Below are 27,957 nucleotides of genomic sequence, written 5' to 3'. Positions count from 1 at the left end.
ACTAAAATATCCGAGGTGTAGTTGAATGAGGCGTAATGGCCCTAAATGGGAGGCCGCGAAAGGGAGGCGGTTTCTGTGCGGTGAGGCGGTGTCTGCCCTGCCTGCTTCAGACTGCGGCGGGCAGAGCTGTTCGTTACAGAAATGGCGGAGGGGGAGTTGGACGTCGACTCGCTGATTTCCAGGCTTTTAGAGGGTGAGTTCACAACCAAGTTTTATTTGTGTATTCTTGTTTTGCCCAGTGTTAGCCCCTAATACTTATTTAGGTTTTATTTTTGACAATAAAGGCCCGCTTTACGTGTTAGCGTTGCCCGGTTCTGGAGTGAGCAGGACTGGTCCTCACTGTCGTTAACAACAGGCACACCTTTTTAGTCAGCAACAGTCTTTCTTTCACGGATCTTTTTAGATTAATTTGTAATTCATTTGGATGCAACTATGTTCGAGCTTTTTTGTAAACTGCATTTTGAGGGTTTTGGTGATTAAGTGGTAAGAAAGTTCTTGCTAGTGGGCTGTTTGTGCTTCGATGGAAGATAATGTCAGACCTATCTTACTATCCATCTTAGACTAACTAGCTAATAGTATAGTAATTAAGTGCTGTCTTACTCACGTCACAGCATTTGTGTTATCACTTTGGAATGCACCAAATGAAATACTTGACAAGTTGCTTCTACTGTCTTTTAACCTATTATAGTCTCTGCTCCTTTACAAAAGCTCTGTTCAAAATACACGGTGGAGGGCGATAGCTTCAGGGGCAAATGCTCAGCAAAAGTTGAAATTTCTTTAAAAATAAAGTTTAGATTGATGATTGAGTGTAGCCGAAAGTGTCCCAACAGTTGCCCGATCTACGAGGAAGCAAAATCTTGCTTCTGATTTCTAAAAATTGGGTTTGTCTTTAATTCTAAGAAAAATTCAAATTTTTTTAAATGGGATTTGGCTTAAGGGTTTCTGAGCTGAAGACTGCAGCTCTGTTGTTTTCTGGCGCATATTGCTAAGTGGCGATGTTTACACAAGCCACAGGCTTCGGTAGTATTCCCATTAAAACATACTTGTAGGAGTTCAAAACCTAAACCAAACTTTTAGCTCTACTACTCCGTGTGTTTTCTTATCCATGAACCGGTGCATATAGTTTGTTCAGCTGGCCTTTTGATCATAAAGAACACACATTTTGTCAACAGTACTACATTGAATAGGAATCTTTTCAATACTAGCTGTGGCTCAACTTTATCCAGAGAGACACTTGTTAATTCTGTATTCTGTCGTAGCTCATATGCATGTGGACTTTTCTGCTGAGCTGTTGTGTAAAAGTGTTTTTGCCTCTACTCCATTGTTATGTGTTGGCTAGCAGCAGGGGATGATTTCTTAGTGCTAAATGAGGGATTCTGACAGACAGACGAGTTGATGTCGATGAGAATTTCTTGAAAATAGATTATAAACAGGGAGATTATATCTCTCTGAGTCAGTGGTGAACAAGCATTCATGCCAGATCATCTCATGCACAGCAACTTCTGCTAATGATTGAACCCAGTGTAGATGTACAGTGCATGTCAGTATAACTTAATCATCTGGACTGACGGGAGCAGTGACATAATGGTGCTTGTTTTCTCTTTGTGCGTGATATGTAGAGTAACACAGTACTGTGCCTACAAGAACTGACTATAGTATACTCGCTTCGTGTTTAGCAGTTAACCTCATTGCAGGAATTTGGAGGGATCTGGTCCTAAAAGCTTCCAGATGTGAGCCCTCAATGTATCCAGCTATCAATCTCCTTTCATTCACTTTTCATCAACAACCATTTGAAAATGTCTGGCCTTTTTGTTGGGATGAGCATAGTATCAGAGGGGCATCATAACTGAAGGCTTTTCGTTCTGACTCATAACCAAAACTGGATGTATACAAAAACAGTTTTCGGGTGATGGGTCACAAATACTCGGTGATTAGTAATAGACGGACTGGGTACATTTGAAATGTCTCCTAGTATCGCTGCAATGTCCAGATTTTGTTGAGCATACTCATTTCAGTTTGGATGGTGTGATAATGTTTATGTAATGAGATTATCCGACATTGTTTCTGTGGGCTTTTTTTTTTTTTTTTTTTAAACAAAAGGTTTTGAATCTTATTAAAACAGGGCTGCAAGTAAATCCAATGTTCCTGCATTTAAATTACTTGTTTACTCCAAAATGGAGTAGGTTACTTTTGTCCAAGAATAATTTGGGACTCCTTTTAGCATCTTTTTTTTTTTTTTTTTCAAATTTCAAAGCCAGTGTTTATTTTCTTATTCATGGCCAATCCAGTTGCTATAATTCTGAGACTGCAGTTGCTGCTAAGCAGTTTGCAGCAACCCTCAATGTCACTGAGCTGCTTCCCCAGAGAGTCTTTCGTCCTGCGATTGGACAGACTCAACACCACCACCGTGGACTGCATCTAGCAACAGTAGTCTTCGTCTATTCTGGAAGTCCTCTGTGAGCTTCTCTAGAATCTGTGGCAGGTGGAGGTGTGGTTTATGTGCCGCTATGCTGAACACCGCAGAGCAGGACAAGGAATACTGTCGCTTCCTGTTGATCTGGATAGTCGAATTGTCTGCTGTATGATGTCCTAACTGGGTAGACAGCTGAATATGAATAATGGTCACAAACATTGTGTATTCCTATTATTTAGATTTGTAGACATAATCATATGCATCAACCTGCTCTCACTGTAAATCCAGTTTAGTTGTGTGGGGGAAAACTGTAAAAGGTATTGGATTTTCTGTTATGGATTGTAAAGAAAACCTTTACACATCAAGTGAATTTTACGTAATTGGCTTTCATAAAAATGACCAAACACTTGGTTAAGTAATGGTTAAGCACCATCAAAGAAGAAGAAAATGTGTATTCAGATTCATGCGAGCATTCACTTTTCACAAACTCACACAACCCTTGATAATCATCATCTTTAGTTTACTTACCCAGGTTATATCTACAGGCCGCTTTCCTTTCAAAATTTAGCAAGTTACCCGTCTGTGGGTCTTTTTTTTTGTTTTGTTTCCTCCCGATATTCACACGAAGAAGCTTAGAATCACCTCCACGCCAGGGAGCCGTTTCTTCTTTTTCTTTCCTGTGTGAATAAAATTAGATCTTTTTCTCAGTATAGGAAGGGATTTCTTTAAGCACTTTAAAAGTGTGATGGTTCACTTTTTCTGTGAGGGCTGGTGGCAGGCAGAGAGCCACATACTCATGCACACAGACGCACATATGGAGAGTTCGCTGATCTCCTATTAAATGTCAACAGCCACAGCTGTCCCTGGTAGAAATTAACCTACCCTCTGGGTGACACAAACATACAGGGGAGAGGGGAAAATGGCAATAAGGTGGAATTTGTTGCTGTTCTAACTCTTGAAAAATCTTCTAATTTTCCTTTTCATAATATTACATATTGCTTTTTCATTTCTTGGACATGTGTGGAATCCAACTCTTTCATTCAAGAGAGATGTTATAATATTTTTCCACATGCAGTGGCAATAAAATGCTTGTATTTTTTTAATCAAATATCTCAGTACCCTGTATTTGTTTTCCCTTTTCATGTATTTAGGATAGGGCTGTGCGATATGACCAAAATCTCATATCCCGATATAAGAATTCTATCGTCGATAACAATATAAATCACAAAAATGTAACATTTTCTGTAAATTATGTGAATCTCGGGCAGCTCGACTTGCGGGAAGCGTTTCCAGCTGCGCGTCATGTAGCTGGAGTCGAGTGTTTCAACAGATGCATGAAACTATACATTTTTAGACATAAGTTGTAACAGCCGCCGTTTTCTTTGTGAGTATTTATTACATGGCGTGCTGCGGGGAAAAGCCTGTTCTAACGTTTGAGTCTAAGGTTTATTTTTTAGCACCTTTTTTTTAACTTCTCATCCATAAATAATCTGCTCTTTCACATGATTCAGTTTATTTTGAAAAGTCTCAACAGGATCTTGAGCTTTATTGTGAAAGGTTTATGTGGTACATAAACAAGCGGACACGCGGTGGTGTTACCGTCGTTGTTGCTAACCACAATGCATAAACAGTCGCTTGCCCATCCGTAGTGTGGTTATATTAAATATAAGAGAAAGAGAGAGCTTTAAGAAATTAATATAGCCACTACAGTGACCATCAAAACGATGAAAAAATATTGCCGTAAACAGTTTATTTTGGGACACCACGAAACAAACGATAGCGTAAAATGAAACGATAAATGTTTTTATATCGTTGTCCATATATATATATCGTTATATCGAACAGCCCTAATTTAGGATATCAAAGATATTTACTTTCTGTGCCATAATCCCTTAAAACTACAGTCATAGATGGGTTCCTTTCCACAGCCAGCTGTTAAAATGTCAAAGTGTGCCAGTTATTGTGGAAGGAGGTCCCATTAAGCTGTGCCATTCACTTTCACAGGCAGTTCATTTTGAAAAACAAGCAGACCCAATAACCTTGCAAGTAATCAGCATCACATTTTCAGCTTGATAGTAGTAATCTGAGGGAAATGATGGGTGATAAGCACATTTGAGCAGTTAGGAAGACCAGGAAAATCTATACATGTCTGCCTAATCCGTTCTAAGGGTGTGTTTCAAGTATGTTTTTCTCAGGAAATGACATGGCAAGTCTAAGCCGGGGCAGGAGGATTTCTATGCCCGCACGCAAGGGCGAAATGTTTGGTCACTGTTAGAGACTGGGTGGGGACTTGAGGGGCGTCCATACAGCAGTTAAACCTCTACGAGCTGACCTGCTGGTTGTGTAGAGGAACACAAAATGTTGTTGAGTATCAAATCCTGACTGCTGTAAATCAAATTACTGCAGCATGCCACTTGAATTAACGCACACGTGACTGAACAACCATTTATTACGTCTAGCTAATGTTCGGTGCTGCAGTTAGATATCCAGTTGTGATCGGTAGGCCTGCTTTACTGTAAAATGCAGCATTACATTGTCATATTATCAATCAGGTGTTAGTCAATCGTTCAGTACTGATCAGTCAGCTCCTCGCCATAAATGGGGTTTCCCCTGCTGCCTCTTACTCAGTCATTGTTTTCTTAGAGAGTCCTATAACATGCCTGTTAGGGTTGGACCTATGATGCATGTTTTGTGACAAAGTTAAGACCAGCATCACTCCCAGTTTGTCAAGTTTTAACCCAAACTGCATAGTTGTCCTCAAACTCATCGATCAGCTTGAAGAGAAAAAAAAAAAAGGAAGAAGAAAACTCTGAACTAGGAGTCTCTATCTCCTATGTTCTGTGTTCAGGCTCGTCATTTATTTCGTTTTAGTTGGTTTTTGGTATGCACAAATTTATCTGCAAATGTGTTGGTGTGTCTAAAGACAGACACACACTGAAGCTGTGCTTCAAGAGTGGTTTGGTGGAGGGGTTGACAGGAGTTTCTAGCTGACAGGCTAAACCTGATCAACTGACAGCATGACTTACATCACTGAAGCCTCCTCAGTGGCATAGCAGGCAAAGCATGCAGGTTTCTAGCCTCTCAGGTTTCATTTGTCACTGTGTACAACAATGACTTGTGATTTACTGACCTGTGACCAGTCTTCTGAGTCAGAGTAGAAAGGTAAGCAGCACAATGGTGTGTAGCTTACTTACTAAAGCTATTTGTCTGTATTAAAATGCCATTTGGAGGTCTGTGTGTCTGACAGTGGTAATGTTATGCAGTCATATTTTGCACTCCTCCCTGAGGACGCGAGAGTCCTGTCTGTCATTGTTTTGCATGTAAGAACGGTGGTATCCCAGTTTGAATGTTTGTATTAAGCCACACCAGTGTGGTCATGCAGGATCAAGCTTGTTGTGTTGCATCAGAGCCTGCATGCATATTTTATTTTTTTTAAAGCACTGCTGATTACTAACACTGCAAAGTTACCCACAGCTGCCTAATGTATTGTGTTCCTGGTTATAAAAATAAAAACAAAAACAAAAGAAGTACGGTTTAAACAGTTATGTGTCTAATCAAAGGGTGGTAATGCGGTATTATTGTGAGGTGAAAAGATCAATAGCAATGCAGCCACATTACACAGGATTGCATGACACCATGGTCTGTTTGAAATCAATCAGCCGTCTACTGTTTTTGTATGATCCACAGCAGCTCGTGTCAGATTTCGCAGCAACTCGCTGTGGTTAGTTAGATCACATCTGAATTGACCCGGAATTGTTTAGAGTTTATAGAAATCTTACATTTGCATTAACACAGTAGCAAGCAGTAGTATGCTTTAGGGCTGGGCCATATCATACTGTTCACGGTAATACCGGTATAATGTTGGGCAACGATAAGAAAATGAAATATCGCGATAGAATATAGATAAAACGCGCATGCGTGGTGCATTTGTTTTCATACTCATCCTTTTTAAGTTTTGTGGATATTATACACGGTTATGCTGAGGATCTGTCGGCCAATTTCCACTGGAAATGCCTTTTGGTTAAACTGTCAGCAAGGAATTTGTCTTTGCACTGTTAAATTTTTATATAACTTTAATGCACATAAAAAACAGCTGCTTGTTTAAGTGAAACTACATTGATGTTTTGTATTTTGCGCTAATAAAGTTGTGGAGTTGTAAAGTATTTTGTCTAGTGTCAATTATATCGTTATCGCAAATTTTCAAAAGTATATCGTGATAAATATTTTTGGTCATATCGCCCTGCTCTAGTATGCTTCATATAAGCTGCGGTATTCCTTCCCTACATTCCTGTGCACAGTTTACTGGCCAAGCCTTGTGTTTTCTTGTTTGTTTGTTGAGTTCTCTGCACCTGCCCCTCCTCCTCTTTCTCCTCCTCATTAGTTTATAACCATTGCTGTACTGTGTCTCTGTGCTGCAATCGAGTAAAGCAGCGATTACAGGCCCCAGCTTTTCCAGCATACACATGTTAAGCCCACACTGGCTGGCCTTTAGTGACAACAAGCCCTCTGTCTGGGCTGCCAGCACAGGTGGCCCGTAGGCTTTATGTGGCACAATCAACGCCACAGCCCCATGGATCAGCCAGTAAGGGAGAGGGGAGGTAGGATGGAATTTTTATTTATTTTCTTCTTCTTTTTGGTCATCTTGGTTTATGGGCAAAAACAGCAGCCAAGTTGTTGTCAAATTGGGAACATAAAATCTCCTAAAAGGTGTTTGTGTTTAGATGTCCATGTTTCCTGAATTTGAGTCACTCCTTTACCAAGGAGCCACCATTTAGTCCTTACAGTTTTCAAAGATGACAACAGCACAATGACAAATAAGCCAAGGGGGTAAAATGCGCAGTGAGAAGAGTGTAGTGCATCTTTAATTGCATATTGTTTAGATGGCCTCTAACTGTAAGATATTTTACTGTGGTGATGATACCACATACCATATACTTTCTAGACATTTAATATGAGTATACGATAGCCTTTATGAAGGCTATCGTATGAAGCTTGAAGCTATTTTCTTTTTTTTTTTTTCTTTTTTTTAAAGAAAAAGCTTTAGAAGTCATATTAAAGAAGACTTTTTGGATATAAGTCATAGTAGTCACTGACTACTGGAATTAACCGATAAATGGCTATTCTGCAATTACACTCAATAAATTACTGTCTGAGATGCTTGCATATGCCAGTCACACCTTTTCCCTGCACTGAGCAATGTGAAGTTTCCTGGATAGGCGTCAGCAATATGCTATAGATAACCGACTAGCCATACAAAAATCAAATGTCTGGCACTGTAAAGAACAAATGCAGTCATCCTGGAAGTGGATCATCATCTGCTATTTGAAAATGCTTTGGATTTAGAGCAAGTAGTGATGAAGAACAAATTCAGCGAGTGCTGTAAAGTTGCCACAAAGCAATATATAACTTATTCAAGTTCCAGAAAACACGTGACGAATCGCAGCATAACAATGGCCAAGCAAAGCAACGCAGTGGTTGCTAATGTGAGTCATTCAACATTAACTCAGACATCTTCTGAAAGACATACTGGAAATGCCAACAGCAACCTAACTATTGCTTTCCACTTGGGTAAAGATGTGTCTGATAAACACAGTGAGTAATGAAGACGGGCATGCTGTTACCCCTTGCACAAATACTTTTCTGTTGTGCAAATACCTGTACTATATGCAAAATGTCACATGGCTGTTGAGTACTTCTATGTTACTCCTCTGTGAACTAAATCCCAAAAATAACAAGTTTCAGTGGTATTGATCTCTTTTCTTATTTGCAACAATGTTGCATTTTACTGTTATTTTATTTTTTTTAAAGTATTCTCTATAGATTTTTGCGACCAGCTTTGCATCTTCTGATACCATGTCTGATTGGTGTAGACGACACTCATAGGGATCATTTTATGTTGAAAAGAGTCATGACGTGTGAAAGAGCCTGAATCAGGAAGCGAAAACGGATAGCCACCGTCGTGAGACCTGTTATCTCAAACTTGGGCATTAGGATTTTTCGAGCCAGTGTAAATCCTGACTGATGTGTTTTGCTGTATTTTGCTTTGTTTTTCAGGCAGCGTGAATTTATTTGTTTCTTAATTGTTTTTACAAGGAGTTGCTTGTGTTCCTATTTTCAAAATTTCTATCGGTTTGACCAGTTCGGAGGTTTTATCATTTTAATTAGCATCTGGGTGTCTGTGTGAGGAAAGTTCATCGCCGTCTGAACTGAAATTGAAGCACTTTGACAGCCATTTAAAGTAACTTTTTTATTTTTATTTTCCTGGATTCAATTTTTATTTTACAGCTATTCATAATGCATATTTGTTTCCTCGCTGTCACCCTGCTTGTTTGTGTCAGATGTAGTCGACTGCTGCTGTGTTGCGTGGTGTTCAGGGTGCTGGCGTGGCACTCTGTTATGGAAACAACAATGGTGGAGCCTGTGTGGCGGGGAGCGTTCACCCCCTGGCACCAAACATGGCACAGAGAGCTCACCCAGGCTTTTCAGCTGCCTAGCTATAAACCCTCCCTTCTATTCAGTCCCTCGTTTGCAGGGTCTCAAGCTTCAGTGTCAGCCTACATTTTTCTCCCGTTTCTCTACTCCTCTCCATCTCTCCCACTCTCTCTGTCTATAGCTGTGTCTCCTTTTATATCTCCCCCAGTCTCTCCTCTCAATTTCGTCCTTTCTTTCGCCCCACAAAGACTGCCATTCACTGTGGCACTTAGAGACGAACAAAACGTCCTCTGAAAATCTAAAGCTTGCCCAGAAATGCCATCGCAGTTGGATTTCTGAGTTAAGAGTGGCTCCCGCTCCTCTTGCCAGAGTTACTTTGTGTTTCTCGTTCACTAAGGGGTCACTGTTTTCCATCTCTCCCGTGTGGGAGAGAGTGGGATGGAGGAGCAGTTGAGAGCTGCTGGCCTTGTGCCCAGTTGGAGTGAATGGAAGAGGAAGGCTAAAAAAGGTCTGACACGGCATCTTTTTTGGTGCTGCAGTGTCTAAAAACATGCACAGTCATACTTGCTTTAAATTCATGAGTCTACCCAGTAGAACTTTTGAATCCTTTTCTTGAAAAGGAGAGATATTCTGTTAAAGTTGAAGTTGCCAGAAAGTGGCACTAATGAACTGACAGTGTGAATTGTGACATGTGGGCATACTTACAAAACATAGACTTTGCAGTCACCTTCAGTTTTAGCTTTGCACTACCTTTCTAAGCCATAATGCTGATGTGTCATGGGTAATTTTTTTAGTGCCTTTATTTGACAGGTGATACCTTGCAAGAGAGCTAGGGTGGTGAAATTAAATGTGGGACTGTGGTGTTAGACCATCGAGTTGAAAAGCTTGTTTATGTTTTTCAAGTTGATATTGAGATGCGTACTTGCAGCATGCTACCTATTGAGTTTGAAATGGTCATGTGCCAGCTCCAGCACAGAAACCTTCCAAAAGGGCCATCCAATGTTTTGAGTGGTCTTACTACAATGCAAGTTCAACAAAGTCAAACATTCTTTGCCTTTGCAGACTTAACAAAACCAAAAACACCAGCAACAATAGGTATAATGATAATATTAATAATGATAATTATATAGATAATAATTAAACTAACCAGTGTAGAAGACCCAGAACCTAAACATATGAGGGGAAAAAAATGTTATACTACTATCGTGAAGCCTACCTGTCTTATAGCTTCTGCTGGCTTTGTCGGCTCACCCCCTCGGCCCATGTGCATGATCTATTGGGGAAAAATTGGCTCACGCTAACACTGCAATCTTAAGAGTCCCTTAGAAACCAGACACCATTCGGAGAGAAACTTGAGCAACTTCAAAAGAGCTCCCTGTGTTGAGTTGTGTGAAAATGTCTAATAAGACATCAGAGTCTTATTAGAGCAGCAATACTAGTGGCATGTGCTGTGACTAATATGCTAGGTCCAGGTACTGCAAATGTGCTGTTAAAAGTTCCTTAGTGCTGTGTAGCTGTGGGCAATATGGACTTTATATTTTATGATGATATGTTTACAAACAATGTGATTTAAAACAAAAAAAAAAACATACCATCATGACATGTTTCCTAATTTGAAGTGTGAAAACCAGGTGCCAGCAGCAGTAGCATTATAGTGGTAACACAGCTAGTCAACGTAAGAAATCAGGTGGCCTACCCTTGGAAGTATAAAATAACTGCTTAACGTTTTAGTTTAAAACTAAAATAACTAAACGGCTCTATTTTCCACCATGCAACCACATCAGTGATGTTCATCTACTGTTTGTTGCTGCTGTCTTATGGAATGAAAGTGCTCCAGCAATCCTCTGTAGAGTCAATTGTTTACATTTGCGTCACACATCTCCAGCTGCTGGTATCTTTCCTTTATAGCCAGGCTGCATTTGACAGCATGTGTTTGTCTCAAGTAGTGAAACAAGTGTATTGTTTCCACATTTACCTGGAACAATTGTCTTGCATATTTTGCAAAGTTATGTGCTTTGTTGGAGGTTGTTTAAATAGCTACCTTTGTCACTACTACATCATCACCGGAAGCCGAGACAGGGCTCTTGTTGTCAGATATGCTTGGGCTTATCTATTGTTGCACGTACTAGGAAACGTAAACATGTGGCATTGCTGGAGCAATGTTGTGATGACATTTTTTTTCACAGACATTTATATAACTGAGTATATTTACATTTCACTACAAAGTGCACCATTTGTAAGATACTGTTGAGTCGAGATGAGAATTGTCACAACTGGTACTGTACGCTCAGTGCAACGTCGGGTAAACTGAGGCCAAGTTCACTGATGCCTGTGCCCGATTGTTCTCGGGAAGCTCCGCTGTGATGAACTTGGAACAGTTTCAGTTGACAGGGAGTATTGAACAAGTTACTTAAAAAAAATAAAATTAAAACGAATTCATTGGTCAGCTAATCGGTGACTCAGCACTGATTCAAAAACACTGATTCAGTGAAACAACATGACCACTCCAAACAATCCTTTCAGACCCAGGAAAAACAAAATAATCAAGTAGCACGTATAATAACACTGGGCTATATATAGACCTATACTGAACCTGCATTAAGGATTACAAATGTAGATCTCATGGAAAAATAAGTAGAATTTGCACACTTTGAGTAGTCACGCTTATGGTTTGCGCTGACATCTGCGCGTGTTTCTCGCTGATGTATCCTACGCAGCGCTTTTCCAGTGCAGCTGACAGCCATTATATTGTTGTGGCCCTGAGTGCGAGCTCTGGCCTGCGCTTCATTAGCCTGTTTCTATTCCCATCACATGCAGCAGAGCCTTCAAGCACTCCCTCTCTGTCCTGACTGACTACTTCCTTCATACAGCAGCGGCCATATATGGCAATGCCTTCCAGAAGGAGAATCTGTCTGTAACTAACTTATCTTTCACTCGCTCTCTTTGGCTCTTTGTTCAAGTAAGCCCTCTCTTAAATGAATGGAAAAATAGTTGACCTCTTTGACGCTTGGCAAGTCATTTACAACCAGCGAAGCAGAGGAAATCACTCTCAACCAAACCCCTTCCTTTAGAGAACGACCACGTTTTCCTTTATAGATTCAAAAACAGTGCTTTTCTATTTCTTTTTTTTTTTTTCTCAGATATGAAGATGTTCACTTTTGTCAGTGGTTAATATTAGACTACCATCAATTTTGGGCAACACAGTCCACAAAGATTACAGTTGTTGACTCTGCAGATAGCTCTGGCCTTGATATGTTTGCAAAACTGATCGGGCAAGCCTGGCCTTACTATGTAAGGTTTGACTGTGTACTCACACACCCTGTCACGTTGTTGCTTTATGTGGCAACACCTCTCTGGTGTGGTTTATTACGCAGCTCAATAGATGGCTGGGTTTTTCTTAAGATCCTCCCAAATATTTAATGAGTCACTGTCACAAAATGCTGGGCAGGAAGAGTTTTTATTTAACAAAAAAAACCCCTCCCAGTTTGTACCTAGAAATATGACAACCAAAGAACGTTAGGTTGTTTCTAATGATATGTCCACACAATGAGTGATGTGCTCATCACACATCTCTTTGAAGCTGAAGTGGTCCATCCAGGGTCTGGTTGCCTGGGTAACCCTGTCCTCTATTTACTACTGTCAATATGTGAATCGCCAGCATCCTCACCTCTCACTGGTAGTCAATTCAGTCGTTCGCCTTCAAGTTAACAAAAACTTTCTTAGACTCACTCATTTATAGTCATTAAAATATTTTTTATGGTCTCTTGTTGCCATGTTGCTGAGCTTTACAACTTTATAGTTTATAAGTAACATTTAAATGTCTACCATTCAAACTAATTACTTTTTTAAGCAAAGGGTTCTACTAGTTAGAAGAAATCAAAATGATAACATATTTAAAACGGTAAAAACAAGCAAATGTCAATACTGTTTCAGGTGACTGGTCTCCAGTTATGTTCACTACGGGTTGGGTAAACCATTGCACAGTGTTAACAAGTTTAACTGTGGGTCTGTGCTCTGCTGCTTGCATAAACACAATCCTAATAATGTCTCTAGTATAGCCACTGGAGTTGAAGTATGGCTCGGGGGGGGGTCACATTAGCTAAACTTTAATTTTTTTCCTTCAGCTTAGTGTATCATGATTTACTTTTACAACTGCATGGAAAGATTTTTATGAAATGTTGGTGAATGTATATGTTTGAAATAAAAATGAACTGAACTGAACTTTTCTAGTGAGCTGTGTTGATGCATTTAGTTTCACAGACGCTTTTTCATCCAAAATTGGTTCCCCACACTTGGTACTAGAAAGGTTCTTTGGGTTTTGGTGGTACGTGTAGATTCCCTGGCTGCATGTTTCTCAGGCTGCAGTAGGCTGAGATGTTAAGGTTTAAAAAGGCCTGTGAGCTGTCTGGTATGCACTCAGGGAGGGGTATGAGGCAGAGCTGTCCTCTGACGTCAGCACAGTTCACTGCTGAGGCGGAGGAGGGTGACCCAGAGAGTCAGCCACAGCCAGGAATGGAACTTGAAAAATAAAGATAATAAAGATGGAGATTAAAGGAGGAAGGGGAAGGAAGAGGTAGGGCTGCTCGATTATGGCAAAAATGATAATCACGATTATTTTCACTGAAATTGAGATCACGATTATTTGACGATATTTATTTAACCCTTTAAGACCTACTATAGAACCAAGTCCACCAGAGCTTATATTATTTTTATTTTTATTTTTTTTACATGCTGTAGTGCCATTTGTGGGAGCATTTCAAGTTGCTATACATCAATACAACTGTTATAGCCCATATTTTAATAATATGTATGCATTAAGTGCATAGTAATTACATAAATTGCAAAAAAGTGCAATAAACTACAAAAAAAATTGAAAATCGCTTTTGTTTTGTTTACATATATTTCTACTTGGAGAAGTTTAAGAGGTTTATCCCTCAAAACTTTAAATACAATAAAGTTGCAAAAAATAGTTTCCCACCACAGGAAATTTATTTTGAGTGTCTTCATAGTTTTATTTTGGAGATACAGCAATTTTTATATACTGCAGGAAAAACAAAAAACAATCCTATGATGCAAATTTGCAAAGAAAACAGCATGTGCATCATTTCACTGTGGGAAGTGTTACGAACAGCTGATAGGAACGGCAAAGCGTGTTTCTGGAATATTATGTTTTTGTTGCTGCAAGCGCTTTTTATGCAGTTTTTGCAAAGCTATATGTGGAACGAAACCGTGACCGAGGACAAGCTGATGGCATCAGATGTAAGTACAGCTCCTCCGGTTTCATATGCAAAACAAATTATTGCGCTAGCTTACACGGTTCAGGTTCTACAGGGATTTAAAAATAGTTACGCAAAACGGAGCGTGCTGCTCTGACCGGCTTTAAAGGGTTAACAATGACTTTAAAAAATAATATAAAATAGTGTGCAACACCACTGAAGTTTGTTTTTTTTTTTGTTTTTTTTTAACTCTTTTCAACCAACGGCAGTCACTCTCCAAATAACTTCTGCTTAGCTTTCTGAGCTTCCCTCGGGTCCTCTTAATCAGCGGTCTCCAACCTTTTTTGCGCCACGGACGGTTTATGCCCGACAATATTTTCACGGACCGGCCTTTAAGGTGTCGCGGATAAATGAGGGAGGGGCTAATAATCGGCTCAGTCATTTTTAATGATCGTTGAAAGCCCAGATCGTAATCGTGATTAAAATTCGATTAATTGAGCAGCCCTAGGAAGAGGCAAATTGGTGAATAGATTTTGACAGCAGGCACTTGATTGCATGAACTCCTCTGGCATACTGTTTTAAGAGGGTGTGACCAAACTCCACTGTGGTGGCTCAGGCACATGGACCTGAGCTGACCAAATTAGGAAAATGTACTAGAGGTTTCTTGAACATGACATTTACCATCTCTGAGCACGAACATGTCGAAAAGCCAGTTTATGGATGGGCTGTGGTGTGAGTGAAACCAAACAGCTGTTTGAGACCATGTCACTACTCCTTAACACTGTGTATTCATTTGGCTCTAATGTCATTGTGAAGGACTGTGTCCAGCAGGTTGACAACAACTGAATTTTCAGGGGAAAAGATGAGGAGTAGTAAAGTAGCATTTTTCTCAGGCAGATTTAAAAAAAAAAAAAAAAAAAGAAGCTAAAATTTAAGCCTAAACTCAAGATTACCTGATGTATTTGAGCACCTCTTTCTGTATGCCCTGAGTTCACCCAAGTTTAATGTTATAGGTTTAGCTTTTAACTATAAATTTTCTTATTTGTCTTCTTGCCAGAGGGGGGGGGGAAGGATCATTCACTGGGTTACTTTTGTTATGGCATAGATCTTCTCTCTCTGCTCGTTACCTATTTCTCTTCGCTGTAAGTGTAGAATTTGGTGAAAGGCTGAAATGCTTTGCATGGGTAAAACAAATGCTGCAAAACACTACCCGTGCTTCCCATCATACCATGTGATGTCAGCAAACACATAACTGACATCTGACGGTTTTTCTGCAAAAATGCAAAGCCCCTAATGATGTGCAAGTTAATCATGGAGGGCAGAATCAAGTGAAATGTGTGGTGGTTATGGAGAAGCCATTTAGAAGGCAAACTTTGATACTGAGTTACAAACTGTGCAGATTTTAAAGAATCTCCACAATGTGTCAGCTGTCATGTTCTCACGTGGTTTGCTCTTTATATTCCCCATGAATATTCACGCAAAAGAACGGCGCACATCACTACCTGTGGCTGCCACGGCTGTTACACGTGTTAAGCAATAGGTTGGACAGAGTGTTTCGTGCAATAAATTACATCTGCATGCATCACTGGTACTTGGTAACTCACTTTAGAGCCTGAGTGTGAGCTGAACATTTAGGATACATTCTGACTTTTAACATATTTTCAAATGTTCTAAACCGTGTGTGTGTGTGTGTGTGTGTGTGTGTGTGTGTGTGTGTGTGTAAACCTCATGAGTAAATTATTTTGAGCTAAGTAATTGACCGGAATCACAAACTATGCGGATACAGGCAGGCCTGTTGTTGGGTCCCCGTCACGGCTGTCGGATGCAGCAGTGTTAGTATGCAGGGCGTGGGCTGGTGGAGGTGACACTTAATCTGCGAATCGCCTCCTTTTCCCTGTGAGATGCAGCTGCTGCTCCATTCGCCAACACCTCTCCCGCTGGAAATTGGTCTTTCTGGGTTGCCACGGTAATCAGATGTGGGTGCCACATCCTGCTCTTTCCTTCTCTTGACTGGTGAAGCTGCAGTGCACAAGTGATGGACCAAAGGATGCTGGGATACCTCCCCACAAGCTTATAATGGTACAATCTGAAGTCAAGGTCACTGGATCGCACTCTCTTTCTGTGCGAGCGTGTGTGTTTCCTGCTCCGCCTCAGCTTAACCCTGTGATGAAGGGTTATCCTCTCGGGCAGGTGCTTCTGGTTTCGTGTTTGTGTCTCCATCCTATATCGGGCCTCCCTGACCGAGCTGGAAGGCAGAGGTGTGAAATCACTCAACACTAGACACACAAACACATCTTGCTTGTGTGTGTGCTTATGGAAGGATCAGTGGCAGAGAATGTGTTTAGTATTTAAACCACGTACAGTCTTTGCATGGTATTGCTTTTCTTTTTGCTCGTTTACTAGAAAAACGTTCACCTTTTGGGCAGTCATAAAAATAGCCCTTCAAGTGGGGCGTGTGTGATCACAGGATGTATTTGGCTGCAGTGCAAGAGTGTTTATAGTCCACGCCTAAGATCTCCAGGCAGAAATGGCAGGGTCATGCAGCACATGTGCACACATGCTGCTGCTGCTGCTGCTTCTCCTTCAGGATCACAGGGATTCACCTGCAGGACACACACACGACACCTTTGATACTCAGCCCTTTCAAGCCACTTCCTCCTTAGAAAAACGAGCCTTTCTGGCTGTGTTATTGCTGCATCCTTCTGACCACATTCTTGGGATCCACTCATGGACTAGTGTTTTACACCGGCTTGGATTTCCTTCATGTTGCCGTGGTGTCACCTGACAGCAGCAGTCTTGCTCAGCTCTGGTCCTTATTGTTGCTAAGCAAGAAGAATAAATTTGTCTATGTAGTAGCTGTTGATCTTTTTGTAGGAGAATGTAGGATGGCAGCAAAATGTGGAAATGCATTTCTACTCTTTAATTTATCTACGTGTGTGTACATTAATTCCTGTAATCTTAAGACGGTATAGTAAGAGTAAGTGTATAATTGTGTAACAGTGTATTGTTCCAAAATAATGCTTTTTCAAAAATGATGTATTTGTATTTGATTTAATTAACAAGTCATCCTCACTTCATCTGTATGTAATATTGACCTGCTGGCTTTCATAATAGTTATGTGTACATCTGCCGATTTCACGAACTTTCAGGGCTTCTTGTCACTTGACCACTGTGACTGCCCCCCTTCCCCCTTCTCCCTCCTTCTCTTTTCTGTTACGCAACAGGAAGTGTATCCACAAACACTGACATCAACAATATCCACACAGGCTATTTCTGTCGTCCTCCTGTTGACTAAACACGGTCCTCCCATATTTAGTTTGAAGTTAATTCAAAAAGTTATTTGACAATCATAACCCTGAGGAAAAAATCAGGGGAGTCCAGTCTCCTTGGGAAAGCTTAGTCCTTAAAACTGACTTTCACATCATCAGAAAGCTTGGTGTCGAAGTTTAGTTTAAGCTCACCCAGCTTTTGCTCTCCCTTCCCCAGTGCGAGGATGTCGTCCAGGGAAGATTGTCCAGATGACGGAGGCGGAGGTCCGCGGCCTCTGCATCAAGTCCCGGGAGATCTTCCTCAGTCAGCCAATCCTTCTGGAGCTGGAGGCTCCTCTCAAAATCTGTGGTCAGTACTATCAAGAACAGCAAAGGCACAAATAGTATAGAGTGTGATGCCTATTGCAAATAAACAAACAGATATAACAATGCTTATTATTACTGGAGAACGTTCCTCTTTGCCTTCTGGATCAAAGTGTTCCCCTCTGCTCCCAACCCCAGGTGACATCCACGGACAGTACACAGACCTGCTGAGGCTCTTCGAGTATGGCGGCTTTCCTCCGGAGGCTAACTACCTGTTTCTAGGAGACTACGTGGACAGAGGGAAGCAGTCTCTGGAGACCATCTGCCTGCTGCTGGCATACAAGATCAAATACCCCGAGAACTTCTTCCTGCTCAGGGGCAACCACGAGTGTGCCTCCATCAACCGTATCTACGGCTTCTATGACGAGTGTGAGCATCCTGCTCTCATAGTTACACTTTTTATTTCCTCTTAAGTTCTTTGTGGTGGCTGCCGTTCCATTGTGCGTGATTTAACACACAAACACTTTTGAGTGAAACAAAAGTGGTGATCAGGAAGCAGGCAGGCAAAAATGGTAATTTGATGGTTCATGTTCCCAATCCTATCCCCCCCCCTTTTTTTTTCTAGATATTTGAATTGTTTCACTATAAAATAGAAATGTAAAATTAAATGAGTGAAAGTAACTCATAAATAGAGCTCCTACTAATTCCCCTATTAACTGCATTTTATTTTATTTTTATTTATTTATTCTTTAAAGGGGTTCTGAGGCCACTTCCTGCCACTTGAACTGGTCTTGCAGGCTTTCATGAAGGAAAGTGTTTCCATGCAAATGCCACAATAACAGAGTATTTTGTGACAGATGACAGTTTTAATAGAGTCAGATGTCTCTCCAGTGAGTCGCTCATCCCACGGATGGAGTCCCTTGGTCACGGTGTTGGAAGGCAGCTAGAGATGGTAGTACTTGTTATGCTGCACAGTGGCAGACGAACCAGTTCACTCAGTTTGATGGAGAGCGCAGCAGGATTTAAGGAGGTTTAAAAAAATGGCATTCAATTCTCATCATTACTTTAAGTAAGTCAGTAAGCTGCCTCCATATTAGCCTCCGATAGCCAGTGTTTTCATTCCAACAGCAGCACCTGATGAGTAGTCACAAAGGTAGTTTTTTGTTACAAATTTTGTGTAAAGTGTACATTCAAATCTCAGATTTCCTTAAGCACAGTAGTCCTTTTACCCAAATGAAGGAAAGAAGGGACTACTTGTCTGTGAAAGCTTTTCAGCATTGAGATGGAAAAATGTTGTTACTGCAAGCAGATCTGCTGGCTTGCAAGCACTGCTCTTGGTTGACGGGCACTTGTAAACCAATAAAAATCAAAAATCGTCTGTGTCTTCCAGTGTAAAGAGGACTGTCTTAAATCTATTAAACTGGAGGCGGAGCTGGAAAACCTTTGAAACAGCCTTATATGGTCGTGCTGACACTGTCGTGTTGATGTTACAGGTAAACGCAGATTTAACATCAAACTGTGGAAAACTTTCACCGACTGCTTCAACTGCCTGCCCATCGCCGCCATCGTGGATGAGAAGATCTTCTGCTGTCACGGAGGTATTCATATTGAAACAATGTAACTACTGTTTAGTCTCCAGATTATTGCTACTTTGAAAAATACTTTAGAAAGCCCCGTTAGGAACCAGGCAGCGTTTGGGGGTAGTGGAAGGTTGAGCATATAGATGTGGAAAGACCCTCAAATATTCAGTCTTTGCATTAGTGTCACTGTGGACAATCCTACTCCATGAACATTACATGCAGGGTCCCACAGGGCTGAGTACTTGGACTTGCTGTATTTTGTTTTATCGTTTGCCACTCGGTCAGGTAAGCCAGAACAAGGCTTATGCTGATTGCTTGTTTATGCTCTGTTCAGTCAAAGGAAACACAGACAACTAGATTCTCTGCATTCCTGCATAATTGGCTTTAAGAGCTGGTGGCTTTAAATGCCTTCAACTGAAATAAGACAAAACTAAAATCCAGTCTTGCTTGGTACAATTAGAAATACTCCAACTAGTTGTGAACAGCTTATTTTTGTAGGTCATTGTGTGCATGGCAAAATGATGCAGCGGGGACAAACTTCCTCTTACATTTAGATCATCACAATCTGTTCCCCATTTGGCATTTACAAGCCTGCCCTTATAGACGGGCTTCTGTATAATGTTTTGTCATGTTTTATCATTGTAACAACTCTTTAGTGTGACACTCTTATTTGGTCCTTGGGGCTTTGTGAAGACTGTGGGTCAGCACTGAGCTCTTCTCACATCACTTACCCAAAATGAAAGATAAAGTCCACGGCTCTCGTGAGCTTCTGGTATTTCTGGTTTACTAATCGGATGTGAAGTAAATGGTTCAAAACAAGTTTTGGCTGCGCTGATATGAGTTAATACCTCCATCCTCGCAGGAGTAGAGATTGAAGAGATTTACCCAAGGGTGTTTGTGTCGCCCACAGGCCTCTCTCCTGACCTGCAGTCTATGGAGCAGATTAGGCGCATCATGAGACCCACAGACGTGCCAGATACAGGTAGGTCGGCACACTCTCACACAGCAGGCCATTTTCTCTTCTTCTCTCTTTTGTCAGAGGAACTAATAACCCTCTGATGATTACTTTTACCCAGTGTGAAATGGACAGGTGTACATGCAGTGGATACACAACTTAAACTGACCCGCATGTGAGCCTTTTTACTGTTGTTTCTCCCGTACTAAACAGTCTAAAGGTACAAGTATATCTGGGATTTACATAAGCACATGATCACTTAAATCACACATTTAAACATGAGCAGAAGAGTTTCAGTAACATGTGTGTCTATATGCACATCAGCTACAGGGATTGATATGTTTGAACTGATGTATGACACGCACATTTAAACAGGTAACTTAAAATAACAAGGATTCAATTCAATTCAGTTTTATTTATATAGCGCCAAATCACAAAAACAGTCACCTCAAGCCGCTTTATATTGTAAGGTAGACCCTACAATAATACATACAGAGAAAAACCCAACAATCATGTGACCCCCTATGAGCAAGGAAAAACTCCCCTTTAACAGGAAGAAACCTCCGGCAGAACCAGGCTCAGGGAGGGGCGGGGCCATCTGCTGCGACCGCTTGGGGTGAGAGAAGGAAGATGGGATAAAGACATGCTGTGGAAGAGAGACAGAGGTTAATGACAGATATGATTCAATGCAGAGAGGTCTATTAACACATGTTGAGTGAGAAAGGTGACTGAAAAGGAAAAACTCAATGCATCATAGGAATCCCCCAGCAGCCTACACCTATTGCAGCGTAACTAAGGGAGGATTCAGGGTCACCTGGTCCAGCCCTAACTATATGCTTTAGCAAAAACGTAAGTTTTAAGCCTAATCTTAAAAGTAGAGATGGTGTCTGTCTCCCAAATCCAAACTGGTTCCATAGACGAGGGGCCTGAAAACTGAAGGCTGCCTCCCATTCTACTTTTACACGAAAGCAGGCTGATGTCAGACTCACTGGATGTTTGGAGCCATTAACACAAAAAGCTGTGTTGCTTCAGGAGGAAAAATGAATGAGGGAAATGTTTAGACTTGGTAGTGTTTTCCAGTAAACACTGAGATGTCAGCTCTGGCCTTGTTTGGGTTTTTGTTTTCATTCACTTAAATAAAAGGATTTCCACTCTATTAATAGAGAAAAGTATCAACTGTTGCATAAAAATGCAGCTAAATGCAGGAAATCGCCAACACCTACACTGGACACTATTTATTTATTTCTGCATTTCTGCACAAAGTGCAGTGACAGCCTGTTGAAGAAGCAGTCTTCCTAAAGGTCAGACCTTCATCAAGCTTCATAAATAACCCTCAGGATATGACTGCTTGCTCTTAGCCCTCACTTTTCTGTTGCTTTATTTCTCAGTAGAGATTCTGCCACTGCTGATAAACACAGCACTGATTAAGGTCCCTGTAATCCAGTTAATGTCTGAATATTCTCTGGTCTTCATGTCAGGTCTGATCAGATCTGCTGGCATTCATCTATCATCATCACCTCATGCTCTTTGTGCTGCAGCTCTCGTTTCAGTAACTCTTTAGCTAGACTTGGGTTCAGAGTTTTTCAGAACACATGAGGCTGAGTCTCGGTGGTGGTGAGCCAAGGCAAGCAAAGCTTCTTTTTGTGCCTTTGCCCCCCTCCTCATTAAAGCTGCTGCCTCTTGTCCTTTTAAGGCAACCAGTGTTCAGACCCTGGCAGCGGCTGTCTCTCAGATCCTCTTATGGTCTTTCAGGGTGACTCTGTGTGTCTGGATGAGACATTCAGACTATAAATGTGACAAAAAGTTGACTTCTGTGGTCTAAGAGAGGCTGGATTCAGAATGAAGATGAATGTGTGGCAGCTGAGATGTTTCACATTGTGAATTATCCTCTCCAGGCCTGCTGTGCGACTTGCTCTGGTCTGACCCAGACAAGGACGTCCAGGGCTGGGGAGAGAATGACCGCGGCGTCTCCTTTACCTTTGGAGCTGATGTGGTCAGCAAGTTCCTCAATCGCCATGATCTGGATCTCATCTGTAGAGCCCACCAGGTAACATGCACATCGACTTGGTATAAAAATCATTAAACCGCACAGAAAACAAACGCTCTATCCAAGAAACTTCTGGAAATGCATATCCATTAGCAACATGTGCCTCAGCTTTCAATATCTGCATAAAGTACTACAGTACTTTAAATCTGATCATGATTATGATGAGTGTTTGTATGAGGGCAGTGCCAGTTGTTCACCTTCAGGTATCTGTGTGTCTGGCACCCCCAGGTGGTAGAAGATGGTTATGAGTTCTTTGCCAAGCGGCAGCTTGTGACGCTCTTCTCAGCTCCCAACTACTGTGGAGAGTTCGACAACGCTGGTGGCATGATGAGCGTGGATGAAACCCTGATGTGCTCCTTTCAGGTATGATGACATAATACTGAATGCCAAACATGGATATAATCTGTGGTTACATCTGAGAAGCCCCGTTAGGAAGCACAGTAAAAATCATAATGTCTTCTCATCCATCCATCCTGTGCTTTTCATCCCTGTTTAATGAGTAATCAATAATTATATTAGAAGTGATGGTTAAACACAGCCAGTGAGCAGAGACAAAAGTTGAGATCACACTATGGTGCTAAATGATTCAAAGCAATTTTATTGATGTTTCCTGCTTTGCACCGTATGACTGAATAAATGACATTATCTGCAGAATTAAACACATCCACAGAATCCCCCAAACTCCAGCAACCTACCGAGGAGCTAACTGGAATATAATTGCAATATACATAGCTGTGCAAAAGTGTGGAGTCAACACTCATTTCTGTATATTTTGTTTCTAAGAAGTCAGGCTTTCCTGTTAGTTTTTTTTTCTCAAAGATATTTTTATTGAGTTGAAGCAACAAAGAAAAGCAAATACACGCAGAATTGACAAACACCAAACAAGCAAGTTTCACAGCGACTGTTAAAACTGAAATATCAGAATACAGATTAATGACACACTCACATGTCTTATAATTGCTTCCAGCAGTTTATCCCCTACCCACAACACTTAGAACCCCTATCCCTCAGACCAGGAAGGAAAAAACCAAACAAACAAAGCAAGAAAAAAGAAGCAAACAAATAAAAACAACATCGCAGATAAATCAAGAACAAAATAAGAAAAACACACAAACGACTAACAATAAATAAATAAATAAATAAGTAAATAAATAAAAAGAAGAAGAAGGGGGGAGGATTTACTGAGCAATGCTGGAAGTCGGGTTTGTAGCCTGGAGGCTGGAAAAGTATTTCAGGAATTGCCCCCACACCTTGTAAAACTTACCGCTGTTGTTGCTAATCGCATACCGGATCTTTTCAAGGCTCAGATAGTACATAAGGTCCCTCAGCCACTGAGCCTGGGTGGGCAAAGGGGCACCCCTCCATCTTAGGGGGATTGTACGTCTAGCTACAAGGGAGGCGAAGGAGAGCATGCAACGCTGTGACGAGGTCAACCGTGCATCAGCCTCTCCAGTGGTGCCAAAAAGCGCAACTAAAGGATCAGGATCCATATGGTGTCCAACAAGTAGGGATAAGGTCTGAAATATATCTCTCCAGAATCCTTCGAGGCTAGGGCACTTCCAGAACATATGAATAAGGGAAGCCTCCGCACTCCCACACTTATCACAGGTGGGGTCAACGTTCGGATACATACGGGATAGTTTGACTTTGGAGAGATGGAACCTATGCACAACCTTAAATTGTAAAAGACAGTGGCGGGCACATAGGGACGTGGAATTAACTAATTTGAGTATTAAGTCCCATGTATCCATAGACAGGGACTGATTTAAATCTTGTTCCCAGGCCGTTTTAATCCGATCTATCGAAGAACCGTTCATGCTCACCAGCCTGTCATAAATAAGAGAGATAAACCCTTTACGTGTTGGGATTAGGGTGAGGAGCATATCCCCTGGGCTTGCAGCTGGTGCTACCGGAAAGTTTGGAATCTGAGATTGGAGGAAATGTCTGGTCTGCAAATATCTGAAAAAATGTGTACGTGGGAGATTAAATTTTTCAGAAAGCTGGGCAAAAGATGCAAAAGTATTGTCAAAAAATAGATCATTGAAACATGTAATGCCCCTATCATGCCAATCTCGAAATATAGGATCAGATAGTGATGGCTGAAAAAGGGGGTTAGAAAAAATTGGACTTAGAAGGGAGAAACCTGTTAATCCAAAATGCTTCCTCATCTGAGCCCACACCCTCACCGTGTGCCAGACAACTGGGTTATCGATTGTCTTGTTTGGGGGAAGGGGGAGTGAAGATCCAATCAGGGCCAGGACAGAAGAGCCTGTGGGCGAGTTCAACTCCATGAGCACCCAGGATGGGCAATTACCCTTGTTGTGGAAGTAAAGCCAAGATATAATGTAGCGCATGTTTGCTGACCAATAGTAATATCGAAAGTTAGGCAGTGCCAGGCCTCCACGACTCTTGGGTTTTTGGAGTTGAGCCTTGTTCAATCGAGGGCGTTTACCCCTCCATATATAAGATGAGATAATTGAGTCCAAGGAATCAAAGAAGGATTTGGGGATAAATACTGGTAACAATTGGAAGAGATACAAAAATTTAGGAAGTATATTCATTTTGATTGAGTTGATTCTTCCCACCGAAGAGGTGGAGAGAGGGGACCACTGTGCCAGATGTTTTTTTGCATTATTTAACAGAGGAAGGAAGTTCGCTTTGAAGAGACACTTATGTGTCCTTGTAATAATTACACCTAGATATGTAAATTGATTCCCTGCTATTCTAAAGGGGAGGGTAGTATAGTCAAACACTGGTGCCCCTCCATCCACAGGAAACAACTCACTTTTGCATAGGTTGAGCTTGTATCCTGAAAACTGGCCAAATTGGCGAAGTATGGATAACATTGCAGGTATAGATATTTTGGGGTTTGAAATAAAAATTAAAAGATCATCGGCATACAAGGATACTTTATGTTCAGCACCTTTCCTCCGGATCCCATTGATCTCCCCACAGCTGCGGAGTGCAATGGCGAGTGGTTCTATAGCCAGATTGAAAAGAAGAGGACTTAAGGGGCATCCCTGACGGGTTCCTCGTTGGAGGTTGAAAGGCCGCGACTGTATGGAATTAGTAAAAACTGAAGCGTTAGGGCACATATATAATAACCTTATCCATGAAATAAATTTCGATCCAAAATTGAATTTATCTAGGATCGTGAATAAATATTTCCACTCTACCCGATCAAATGCCTTCTCCGCATCTAGGGAGAGAATGCACTCAGGACCCTGACTGGAAGGGGTGTATAATACATCCAATAGTCGGCGGATATTGGAATAAGAGTAACAATTCTTAATGAAGCCTGTTTGATCTTCGGATATAACTGAGGGCAAAATATTTTCCAGCCTACGCGCCAAAACCTTGGCCAAAATTTTAGTATCAACATTTAATAGAGAGATTGGCCTAAAGGATGAGCATTCCACAGGATCCTTACCTTTCTTTGGGACAAGAGCAATACTTGCCTCGTAAAAGGATGGCGGAAGTCTACCACACTTCCATGAGTCGGAAAGGGTTAAATGTAGTTGAGGTAAAAGCAAGGGTGAGAATGCTTTGAAAAATTCTACAGGAAAGCCGTCAGGGCCAGGGGATTTCCCAGGCTGCAATGAGGAGATGGCTGCGCTCAGCTCCTCTGGCGTGATGGGTTCATCCAATCTGTTTTTACTATCAGAGGAAAGCATAGGTACATTCAAAGTCTTTAGAAAGTTATCCATTAAAGTGTTTTCCTGCGGGAATTCGGAGGTGTAAAGTTGGGAGTAAAAAGCCCTAAACGTATCATTAATTTTGGAAGGGTCCGAAGTGATATTACCATTAGCCATTCTAATCTTCGTGATATGTTGTTTTGCCTGGAAGCCCCTTAACTGGCTGGCAAGCATCTTACCCGATTTATCGCTATGAATATAAAACAAACTCTTACTCTTCAGGAGCTGACGTTCAATTGAGTGCGTTGAGAGGAGCTCAAATTTAGTCTGAAGCTCCACGCGCTTATTGTATAGGTCTGGGCTTTTTACCTTAGCATAGAGCAGATCTATTTCTTTGATTCGGTTGACTAAATCGAGTCGTTCTATACAGGCCTTCTTCTTCATATTAGCAGTATAGGAAATAACCTGTCCCCTAAGAAAGGCTTTTAGCGTATCCCAAATTATTAAGCTAGAAGTTTCTCCTACGGTATTCGTTTTAAGAAACAAGTTTATTTGTTCTTTCATGAATTCCAGGAAGTTTACATCTGCCAGGAGAGTCGAATTAAAACGCCAGTGTCGTCTGGATTGAGGGATGTCTGGGAAACTCATTGATAGCACAACAGGGATTCGGGGAGGATCGGTCTAACACAGGGTCCAGCCAACAGTTGAGGTCACCACCAAGTAGAAGAGAATATGAGCTCAGATCAGGCAACAACGAGAAAGCACGCTGGAAGAAAGCTACATTATCAATATCAGGGGCATATATGTTGGCCAACACAACTTTCGTATTACAGAGTTTACCCGAAACAAAAACGTACCGGCCACTCGTATCAGAAATTACATTATGTTCCTCAAAAGGAATATTTTGGTCAATTAGAATAGAAACGCCTCTGGCCTTAGCCTGAAAGGTGGAATGAAAGTGCTGCCCTGCCCATCGGGACATAAGACGAGAGTTATCCGAATCACGGAGATGTGTTTCTTGAAGAAAGACAACAGCTGCTTTAAACTGCTTTATGTGTGAGAGCACCTTCCTTCTTTTAACAGGGTGGTTTAAACCTTTGACATTCCAGCTTACAAAGTTCAAGCGACTACCCATAGTCCCGCACTGGAAATGTAAGAAAACAGGTGCAGCTGAAAACAGAGTACAAAAAAAAATGACAAGCAAGCGACTAAAACAGAGAGTAGAATGGTTCCCGGATCCCCCAACTTGACAAAACAACATAAAACCACCCCGGCTCTGAAGGATGTCTCCCCCCTCCCCCCATTCCCCAGAATTTCCCAGAGGAACCCACCCGGGGGATTAATAAAGTTCTATCTTATCTTATCTTATCTTAAAACACGTGGCAGGATGTCCTTAAAGGAGCCTGGAGAAGTTTTCCTGAAAACTAAAGAAATTACAAGAAGCTTCAGGCTGTGTTGAACCATAAAGATGTTCATACAAATGTTGACTTTTTCATGTTTTTCATCTTGAAAAAATCGTTTTTCACGTTGATCATCGTTCATCTGGGACAATCTAAAAATCCTATAGTGTCGTGGTTAGCGCCATCACCTCACTGCAGGAAAGTTGAAGCTAACGCTGCTCTGTTTGCGTGTTGTAGATCCTGAAGCCGTCTGAGAAGAAGGCCAAGTACCAGTATGGAGGGATGAACTCCGGTCGACCCGTCACTCCTCCCCGCACAGCCCAACCTCCAAAGAAACGATGAAGCAGAGGCACGGAGACGTCAACCACCGTTTCGTGTTTCACCACACAGAATAAGTAAAGGCAACACTTGGCAGAAGAGGAGCGGATCAGTGCAACTCTTTTAAAAGACACACCCAAATCAGACTTTCATTTGCATCCTTATTTTTCATCCCCTGAACTGCTGTCACCCTTCTTCCTCCGTGCACCCCCCCAGCCCCCCTGCATCTGTGTAACATTTTTAAAACAAAGTGTTAAGAGAAATGAGAAAACAATACAAGGGGTCATTCTGCAGCATATCGGAGTGCTTTTTTTGTTTTTGTTTTGTCCGTGTCGTTTTTCTTCTCCTTTTTTTGAGAACAGAATGACTGCTAATTTAGTTTACCACAT

General features: G+C 41.4%; 1 protein-coding gene across 2 annotated transcripts; it reads left to right on the top strand.

The window, feature by feature from the left end:
- The first annotated feature begins 33 nt into the window (after nt 1–33).
- On the top strand, nt 34–27,864 carry LOC113017236 (serine/threonine-protein phosphatase PP1-beta catalytic subunit). Of its 2 annotated transcripts, none has more exons than XM_026160397.2 (8): nt 34–193; nt 17,548–17,679; nt 17,832–18,062; nt 19,127–19,231; nt 20,124–20,195; nt 22,064–22,215; nt 22,444–22,578; nt 27,488–27,864. In XM_026160397.2, exons 1-8 carry the CDS (start codon nt 142–144, stop codon nt 27,590–27,592), a joined length of 984 nt encoding a protein of 327 aa, XP_026016182.1. In that variant the 5' UTR covers nt 34–141; the 3' UTR covers nt 27,593–27,864. The 2 variants fall into 2 exon arrangements, with proteins under 2 accessions (XP_026016182.1, XP_080154448.1); XM_080298322.1 differs by lacking the exon at nt 34–193 and adding an exon at nt 6,825–7,011.
- The last annotated feature ends 93 nt before the right edge of the window (nt 27,865–27,957 follow it).

The sequence above is a fragment of the Astatotilapia calliptera genome, chromosome 3 (assembly GCF_964374335.1).
Source record: "Astatotilapia calliptera chromosome 3, fAstCal68.1, whole genome shotgun sequence".
In the NCBI taxonomy this organism is placed as follows: Eukaryota; Metazoa; Chordata; class Actinopteri; order Cichliformes; family Cichlidae; genus Astatotilapia; species Astatotilapia calliptera.
This window is presented reverse-complemented; position numbering and strand designations above follow the sequence as displayed.

What these genes read in the sequence shown, in the direction of transcription:
- LOC113017236 (XM_080298322.1), top strand. Translation starts at nt 6,957, where the DNA reads ATGTGGCACAATCAACGCCACAGCCCCATGGATCAGCCAGTAAGGGAG. An exon ending in GCCAGTAAGGGAGAGGGGAG is followed by an intron (nt 7,012 to 17,547) that starts GTAGGATGGAAT and finishes TCCCTTCCCCAG; the next exon opens with TGCGAGGATGTCGTCCAGGG. An exon ending in CTACGGCTTCTATGACGAGT is followed by an intron (nt 18,063 to 19,126) that starts GTGAGCATCCTG and finishes TTGATGTTACAG; the next exon opens with GTAAACGCAGATTTAACATC.